Source organism: Elephantulus edwardii, unplaced genomic scaffold (genome assembly GCF_000299155.1).
Source record: "Elephantulus edwardii isolate Elephantulus edwardi_28Jun2011 unplaced genomic scaffold, EleEdw1.0 scaffold00006, whole genome shotgun sequence".
Lineage (NCBI taxonomy): Eukaryota > Metazoa > Chordata > Mammalia > Macroscelidea > Macroscelididae > Elephantulus > Elephantulus edwardii.
Window position 1 is genome coordinate 33412387 of NW_006399756.1, and position 9557 is coordinate 33421943.

The 9557-nt window shown below is 50.1% G+C and overlaps 1 protein-coding gene across 1 annotated transcript in view; it reads left to right on the forward strand.

Annotated features, from left to right (window-relative positions):
• The window catches only part of CRTAC1 (cartilage acidic protein 1), a 193157-nt gene extending 184590 nt beyond the window's left edge, over positions 1 to 8567 (forward strand). The window contains exons 12-15 of the mRNA XM_006880047.1: positions 4739 to 4884; positions 6119 to 6161; positions 7827 to 7970; positions 8388 to 8567. Of these exons, the coding sequence (XP_006880109.1) occupies positions 4739 to 4884; positions 6119 to 6161; positions 7827 to 7970; positions 8388 to 8506 (452 nt within the window). The 3' untranslated portion in view covers positions 8507 to 8567. The remainder of the gene's footprint in view (positions 1 to 4738; positions 4885 to 6118; positions 6162 to 7826; positions 7971 to 8387) is intronic.
• The last annotated feature ends 990 nt before the right edge of the window (positions 8568 to 9557 follow it).

The window sequence follows — 9557 nt, forward strand, 5'->3', positions numbered from 1 at the left end:
GTTGATATGCAAAATTGACAGCATGGAAAAACAGAGGATCAGATCACAAAATTAAAGATGACTACATTGCTCCATGGTCAACACTCTTGGCACCAGTAGCTAGGAAATCAAAAAACGTATTGCAGTGGGAAAGTCTGCGGTTAGGGGCTTCTCTAAAGTACTCAAGAGCAACGGTGTCTTTCTGAAGACTAAGGTCCGCCTGATACAGGCCATGGTTTTTGCAATCACTTGTTATGCATCAGAGAGTTGGACAATGACTAGGGAGGATAGAAGGAGAATTGACGCCTTTGAGCTGTGGTGCTGGAGAAGAGTATTGGATGTACCATGGACTGCCAAGAAAACAAACAGATTCATCGTAGAGAGGATTAAACCAGGCTGCTCCTTGGAGGCAAGGATTCTGGGGCTTCATCTGACATACTTTGGACATGTTGTAAGGAGAGACAGGTCTTTAGAGAGGGACATCATGCTGGGTAGAGTAGAGGGACAGCGCAGGAGGGGAAGACCCTCTATGAGGTGGATTGATCCAGTGACTGGGGTAATCGGGATGGGTGTGTCAGAGGCAATGAGATTGGCACAGGATAGAGCAGAGTTTAGGGCTGTTGTGTACAACATAGGGTTGCTATGAGTCGCAAACGACTCGACGGCACGTAACAACAACAACAACATCATCACAAAACTGCCAATTACATCATCGCATAACTGCCAAACTACTGAGAATTGTACCTTGACCTTCACAGCCAGCTTTGCCCTCCCGTTACACCATAGTACTCAGTACCACCAGATGTCCGTTGTTAATGGGAAAATTAGTCAGATAGTAAACTTCTCAGTATTAAATGCAAAATGTCAGATAATGAGATGGTAAGTGAAGCTCTGTCTCACATACTTTGGACACATGGCCAGGAGGGACCGGTCCTTGGACAAAGACTTCATGCTCAGAAGGGTGGAGGGACAGAGAAGGAGAGGAAGACCCTGGATGAGATGGATTGACGTAGTAACTGGGATAGTAACTGGGGTTAGGTGTGTCCGAGTCAGTGAGACTAGTCTACAATAGGGCAGGCTTCAGAACTGTTGTACATAGGGTCGTGGTGAGTCACAGGGCAGCTCTAGAGCCATAACAAGTGCAGAGAAGGAATATTGTAGATTGAAGAAGCAGGGGACTAGGGATTTAAGAGAAATGTTTCATGGCTTATTAAAGCACGTCGCAGAAGTGGTGAGGTTGGGCCTGGATGAGGGTATCTCAGTGGGAAGAGCAAGTGAACACTGGGAGGCTCCACCCTGGGAGGCTCCCACCGTTGCTGCTGCTTCTTGGAGACCCACAGGGCGGGGCTGCTGCTTGTAGGGAGGAAGTGTGGCGGCTGGTCCTTACCTTCATTCACACACCAAGGCTGGAGTGTTCAAACAATCCTTCTCCAGATTTGGCGGAGAAATGCACAGAGTGGTCAAAGGGAGGACCGTGGAACTGGATGGTGTGCTCACGGGTGTGACTTCCTCTGGAAGCCCCACCCTGGCATCCTGGGAGGAAACAGAGAGCAACAAGGTCTCCCCAGCACCCTGGCTCCCTCTCAAGCGGGCCAGCTTAGCCTCTACTCCAGGAGTGGGGCTGTGTACATGTACAAATAGAGACAATCTACACAGATCCTCCTCCAACTTTAGACATAGTTTCCAACTCCTTGGTTTCCTAGTGCTGCTGTAACACACATACCCCAAGTGGGTGTGCAAAATACTCATTCATTCTCTCTCCTCTCTCTCTTCTCTATCTCTCTCTCACTCTATCTATCTATCTATCTATCATCTGTTACTCTTTCATTGCTACCAAGTGTCAATTCATGTCTGACTTGTAGCGGACCTTTCAATGACTTTCCACAGTTATAACAGCCTGTGAGGAAACGACCCATCTCATCTTTCTCCCATGGAGCAGCTGGGGGATTCGAACTAGCTGAGAAGCAGTGGCTTTGGCCTGGCAGCACAGCTAGCCAACACCACTAGCATTCTCTACAAAATCGTCAGCTCTTAGATTTTTTTTTTAAAGAACAGAATTTTATTTTCTTGTGGCTCTGGTGTTAAATGTCAAAATGAAGATTTTGGCTGCACTGCTCTCACTGTGGGCAGCCCTGTGTTCCTCGGTTCCTCCACCATCTCCAGTGGCATCTCTTCTCCCCCGTTTGCACTTGCTTCTCTCTGTGTCTGTTCTTCCCCTTAGACTCAATAATTCTCTTTAAGACACATCCAGCACTGATGGGGCACCACTAGCGTAAGAAAGCAAGCCTTATTTTCATGCAAGAATTACAGCCCCAGGCAGAGAAGTTTAGGATTCCAAGAGTCACTGTTGGAAGGGCACAATTCCATTCATAATACCAATCCTTTTCTAAAATATGGATATTTGTTCTTATGATGCACAGACCACATTCTGCACTAGTTAGTAGCCATCATTGTAATGGTGATGATAATGATCAAAAGCTAATATAAACTCAACAGCACTTTTAATTTGTTTTCTAATAGTATCTGTATACACTTGGGGGAAATAGTATTTAGCGGGGGGTGATACCTCATTTATTCAGCCTAGGAGTGATGTTTGGGATTATATGGATCTGTTGACCCTTGACAGGGTCCTGTGTCCCTAGAGCAGGCCCATGGTCTGGTCACCTTCCTTCTCATCCCCCACCCTCTCAGCACCCCGAGTGGTAAAGAAGAGGCTGCCCTCCCTCCCTCCTGCTCCAAGACGGAGCTCCCAGACACAGCACTGACCTGGTTCCCAGGTGACTGCCCGAGAGAATGGCATCTGCCCGCAGGTGAACCGCCCGACCATCACCATCCATCACCATTAGCCTGACCTTGCACAGTGTCGGGCCTGCTTCCTGACGCAGGAGCCGGGACAGGCTTTGACAGTGTCTAAACACCTGACAAATCCTTCCAGCCGGCTCTCTGTCAGTGACACCCCAGCCGTTTAAGGGGGTGTGTGCGAATGAATTCACAGAGAGCCTTCTTTGAGCAGCCCTGGTATCTGTCCTTAGCATCTGAGTTCTGTGAAATGATCTTTCTCCTGTGCTGTCCACCTCTCAGCCCTTTGTCACTCTAAGTTATTTATAGAGCTCTGCATTGTCCTTCTCCTCAGAGAAGCTGTGCTTGACCACTCTGAGGAGCAGAGACCCTCGGAATCCCCACTCCCTCTTCACTCCATTGCCCTGTTTTTGGGTTTGTCACAGTTGTTGTTACTGATTGCCTTCGAGTTGAGCACGACTCATAGGGACCCTATGAACAAAAGGCGTGAAGCCACTCTACAACTATCGACATTTATTTATTTTGCATAGGGTTTCTGGAGGCGTGTTATTTAGGTTTTATCATAGAGATTGTCAATATCAGACATTATTAATTTGTTCATCAGCTCACCTGTCCCCTCACATAAAAGTGAAAACTCCATGAAAACAGGGACATTCCAGTGACAAAGGGGAACCTGGCCCCCAGCAGGGTCTCAATAAACATGTGACATACCCAAGATTACACAGCAACTAGGCCACTGGCCTGGAATTTATCTCCAGTACTTCTCTATTCTTTCTAACCGTGCTCTTTCAAACATGTCAGCTAAGTGGTAGTGCCAGGATTTGAACCCAGTACTCCAATGTCAGCCTGCTTACCACCGGGCTGTACCACCTACCTTAGATATGGTCTCCTGTTGGTTGGCATGTCAATTGGCATGTAAGTTCTAGAGCTGCTTAAATGTAAATTCATTAAAATTTAATGCAATTTAAATTTAGTTCATCTATATACTAGCTGATGCCTTTGAGCTGTGGTGCTGGAGAAGAGTGTTGAATATACCATGGTCTGCTAGGAAAACAAACAGGTTTGTCCTGGAGAGGCGGAAGCCAGAATGTTCCCTGGAGTCAAGGATTCTGAAGCTTCGCCTGACATATTTTGGGCATGTTGCAAGGAGGGACTGGTCCTTGGAGAAGGACATCATGTTTGGCAGAGTGGAGGGGCGGCGAAGGAGAGGAAGACCTTTAATGAGATGGATTGATTCTGTGACTAGAGAGGTGGGAATAAGTGCATTTGAGATGGCTAGGTTGGCACAGGATAGAGGAGCGTATAGAGCTCTTGTACATAGGGTCGCTATGAGTTGCAAGCGACTCGATGGCACGTAACAACACAACAACATATACTAGCTACATTTCAAGTGCTCAGCAGGCATATGTGGCCAGTGGCTACTGCTTTGGACAGTGAAATACAGCATGTCTCCATCATTGCTCTGATGACATAGTGGTAAGGACTGCCAACCCAAAGGTGTGCAGTTCGAATCAACCAGCTACTTTGCAGAAGGATGGAAGTTTTGTTGTTGTGTACTGTGGAGCTGGAACCAAGCTATAGAGGGCCTTCCAGTGGGTTTTCAGAGGCAGTAAATCACGCAGGAGGAAATTGCCCATCTTTTCCCCACAGAGCAGATGCTGCCTTCGAACCTAGTACCTTTGTGTTGGCAGCACAATTTCTTACCACTAAGCAATCAGAGATCCTGTGATCGATAGCCTCAGAAAACCCGCTGGAGGGTCAGTTATGAGTCAGTACTGACTCAATGGCCCGTAACAACAACAACAGCCATTATTGCAGTAAGTTCTCCAGACACGACTGTCTTGTTCATCTTCTCCTAGTACTGTGAACACCCATTATTATTTTATTATGTGAATGGTGGTCTTTTAGCAGGAGGGCTCTGTACTCCTGTGATGTTCATCCATGTTCCTCCCCCCCACAGGAAAGGATGAAGCCAGCAGCCTAGAGGTCACATGGCCTGATGGCAAGATGGTGAGCAGGAACGTGGCCAGTGAGGAAATGAACTCTGTGCTGGAGATCCTCTACCCTCAGAATGAGAGCAAACTTCAGGATCCAGTCCCACTGGAGGTGGGCAAAGGCATGGGGGCTCATACCCAGAAAAGCCAGCACCACTCCACTAAGGACCTCTGGGCGGAAACTGGGTTCCCAAGACTCTGCACAATTAGCCTCTAGAATGATGGGAAATCTTTTTATCCAGTAGCAGGCCTCATCAAGATCCCTCCCCCACTATCACACCATTATCTCTGGCTTCTCATGGAAACACTGAGACATCAGCAGGGCAAGTTCTTTTTATACCCGTTTTACTCTCCTGGTTCTTCCTGAATTTCTACCAGGGTCTCCCTTTACCACCATGGACAGGGCTCAGGCCTCCTGGCAGGGCCCCTGGAGGCTCTTTGAGGAGGGGTCCTGGACCAATGTCTGGAGTTTACTAACTCCGACTTGGTTGCAAATAACAGGAACCCACAGAAGGAAGGGACTTATGAGCCTGCTGCGGGTGTGGGTCACAGAGCCCAAGGGAGAGGCCGAGTGGGGACTGGGCAGACTCAACCCCAGGAGCTCAAGGCCCTCTGCTCTTCCATATCTGCAGCAGTTTTGCAGGGTTCGGGGAGGGAGGTAGATGGAGTGGGGGTTGCCTTCCCCAGGAACCATCAGCCCCTCTCATTCATTGCTAGGGACCATTGACATTTTCTGTCTTGTATGAAATATTACACTTTAAGTCCCCCACCAGACCACCACACTGCTGGCTCTGTTGCCCCCATAGAGATATCACAGAGCCCCCACAGCAGTGAGTGACCAGACTCGCAACTCTGTCTCAGCATCAGTGAATTCACATCCCAGCCAGCAAGTCTTTGGTTCATTCCTGCCCGTGGGTGGCCACCCCTTGCCCCAGTGGCTGTGGCCAGCTGGTGCAGGGTGGCCTGCAGGGACCTACCCTGTGGGTAAGAGGGTTTGTCACTGAGCAGACGCCTCCATCTTCTCTGGACCCTCCTCACACTTGACCCCAGCTAAGATCCATCCACATCCCGCGGCCACATTACTCGAGAGGCAGGCTCGGTTAGCGTTCCAGCTCTGGCGAGTGTGCAGGGAACGCATTTAAACTATCTGTTCTTGGCCTGATCTTCCAAATCTCCTGTTCTCAGTACAAGTGAAGGGGTCCTGAAAGGGATGTCTGAGGCCCAGAGCTAAGAGCACCCCTCATTCTAGGGTAGGGGTGACAGTAGCTCTATGGCAGAGACTAGGAGGGCACATCAGGTGGGACCTTCTCAACTCACACATGTCTCTGCTGCTTCCCACTTTGCAGTGTGGCCAAGGATTCTCCCAGCAAGAAAATGGCCATTGCATGGGTGAGTTGCCTGCAGGCACACAGGGATAGAACAGAGGCCAGGAGGTCCTGGGCAGTATCAGGCTGAACCCTGCCACAGCCCAGGATGCAGACGAGAGGGTGGGAAGTGGGAAGGGAGTGCATTGTTTGTCCCTGAAGCTCCAGATGCCAAGACAACCACCATGTGACTCACCAAGGTGGGTGTGATCTTAGCAACCAGCAGGATGACTCACGGCCGTCCTGGCCTTGGCAGAAGTCTCATGAATGCAGAGAGAATGAGCACGGAGAGGGGGCAGTGTGTGCGGGGAGGCCTGGCTACTGGGCTGCAGTCACAGGCTTGAGAGCTGACCCTGGTCACAGTCCCCGTGAGGAGCTGGCACGGTGGCTTGGCCAGTGGAGGAAGAGCAAGCACAGGGCTGGCAGGCAAGGTTGCACGTCATTGGGGGTTGGGGGGGAATGAGATGCTGTCACAGTACAGAAGGGAGATTTACAGGCATGTGCGGTGAGAGAGAGCCTGGAAGGAGGAGGCTATCATCCTACCAGGACAGCAGAGGGCCCTGTGACCATCTGAGAGGCCACAAAGGCCTGGGGAGGGAAAAGGCAGCTTTGGAGAGGCCCAGCATTTGAGAGACTTTCTGCTCAATGGATTATATCCCAATGACCAGCAGGGATGGGGCAGAGCAAGGACACTTGGCTTCCTTTAGACCCTCCGGCTCTAGACAGATGGCCAGAAGGGCCTCGGAGGAGTGGACCTTGGAGCTGAGATCTGAAGGGGGAGAAGAACCCAGGCGAGCCGGAACCGAGGGAGCGCTTTGCTGACAGAGGGAAGAGCAGATGCGAAGACAGCAAGTCAGAGAGGCTCAGGGTGTTCTGGGAGCAGGGAGGAAGCTACGCGCCTGGCAAGGAGTGGAGAGAGGCTGAGTCCCAGTCCAAGAAGGTCTGGAAGGCTCCAGCATGGAGTCTGGATACTGACGCAGGACCATTAAAAGCAGAAGAGTGACATGTGATTACGATTTTGCAAAGATCGCTCTGATTGCTATAGTGCAGAGGAAGGTTGGAGGGAGAGATCGAAGCCAAGAGGCCATTGCAAGAATCCAGATAGGGCTGGCTTGGAATAGGGTGGACAAGGAGCGAGCAGCAGATGTAAGGTGGACCATGGGGAGAACTGGCAGGACCTCTTTAATTGCATATGGTGGAAAACAGAGGAGAAGGAGGGTTCAAGGACACTTGGATTTCTCATTTGAGATGCAGAGTAGATCAAGATGCTCTTTTTTGAGTTAGAGAAGATGAGGGTAGGAGGTGGAAGAGGTGTGAGGGCTGTGGACAGATGCAGTTTTGACAAATTAAGTTTGAGATACATATTAGACGTTTAAGTAGAGCTTTCAAATAGCTTGTTGGATACTGGAGTCTCTCTGGCCAGCGAGACACAGCTTAATCATCTCTGTATACCATACCAGACCACTTAAAGAAAATGGAAAGAGAGCAGAAAACTAGGACCAAGCCTGAGGTCTCCTGCATGTGTAGAGGGCAAGTAAGAGGAGCCTGCCAACAGACTTGAAGGGTGGAAACTGAGGCCCACAGAGAAGGGTCCCAAAGTGGGTGAGGTTGGCAGAGCCTCGGAGCCCACTTCCCCACGGCACTCCAGCCTGGATTGATGCCCTGGTGAGTGGCCCCCCTCACCTTTCAGACACCAACGAGTGTATCCAGTTCCCATTCGTGTGCCCTCGAGACAAGCCGGTGTGTGTCAACACATATGGAAGCTACAGGTGCCGAACCAACAAGCGGTGCAGTCAGGGCTACGAGCCCAACGAGGACGGCACAGCCTGTGTGGGTGAGTGGGGCCCCCGGCCACTGTCCAGTAGCAAAAGGAAGTTGTGTTGGGGAGCCCCAGGTAGGCCCCACATCAAGGTTCCCAGCCCTGCCTTTCTCCTGGATGGCTGGAGTTCTCTTAGACCCACCCCTGGTCTCCAGAAAAGTCATGGCCAATGTCTTCCCACCACTACCATCACCTGAAGGGCCCCCCCGGGCCCTTTGTCCCAACCCGAGCCACCCCTTCTTCTCACCCCTTCCCACATTTCCTAAAATAAACGCTTCCTAAGGGCGGCCTGTCTTTTCCTACCTGGGATGTCAACTAACACTTTTTTGTATGAATTTCTGAACTGGTATTTGTCTTCTTCTTCCCAAACTCTTTCCTCCACCCCCACCCCTCTTTCTCCTTCCCTGCTTTTTACCTCCCTCCCTTTTGCAGCTCAAGTGGCCTTTTTAGGTGGGTATCCCTCCGCCGCCTTTAAACTCTCTGAACCTCTCTCTTGGGCCTCATATCTTTCTTTAGGCCTTGGACTTTGTCTTCAGTTATATGCACTTTAAATCCCATCAATAAAAAAAAGCCACACAACAACAAAACTAACGACCTTTGTGGAACACTAAATCTCTTTCCCGCTGCCTGTCTCTCTCCACGCCCGGTAGATTCTGCTGCGTGCTCCCTCTAAATGGACAGCAGGGGTGGCCATCTTTGAAAAGGGAAGTTTGAGAGCTACTGACACACTTAGTTGTTCATGAAGCCTTTCTATGCATGGTTTGGGTTTTGGTTTGTTTGTTGTTTTTTTGAGAAAACAGAAAAGGAAAGGCTCCCTTCATTCCCCTCCAGCTTCCCTCAGCCCTTCAGAAGAATCAAGATAGCCCTGTCTTTTCTTGTATCCTCCAGAGTCCTGAGCGTCTTATTTTGCCCTTAACAAAGATGGCTCCCAGGTGGCGCTTGCTCAGTTGATATAACAATGTATCATGTGCCTGCTGGTTCGGCCTGTGCTGTTTCTGCTTTGTGCACCCTGACTCTTCTTTCAAGAGAAAGCCTTATGGGGTTTGGTGGTGATGCTGGGGGCGGGGTGGGGGGAAGGTGGCCCTTTGGGACTCATAAAAATGTTAACGTTTGAACTTACTAATTAAGTCTTCCAGTCTCTTTTCTGGAGAAATTATGCCAATAAACTCGCTGCTGGATATTAGTGCTTAGCTAATGGCAGGTTGGGGGTGGGAGTGTGTCAGGGGCTAGGAAATGCAGGTTGGATGCTGCATTAGATATGGCTCCTCTGCTATGCAGTCTTTGGAAAGCAGATCCCCAGCGCTGGATGTGGGCAGGTCTGGGTTATGTGACTGTCTTCACACTTAGGGAACATTTTGGACCAGTGAGGGGCATGGGATGGGGGCCTACATGGAGGGAGTCTTGGCATCTTACCTGGAAGAAGTCACTTCTCCATTCCAGAATTGGACTGGCTTATCCCGTGAGTTCTTTCCAAGACTCTAGTATGTGACTGGGCATCAGCATGGCTAGTCTTACATTATCCAGATTTCTAGAAACAGCCTTGCTGTTTGGCTTCCCCCACAATATGCTTGGGCGCCTGGAGGCTTCTGAATCCAGTGCACC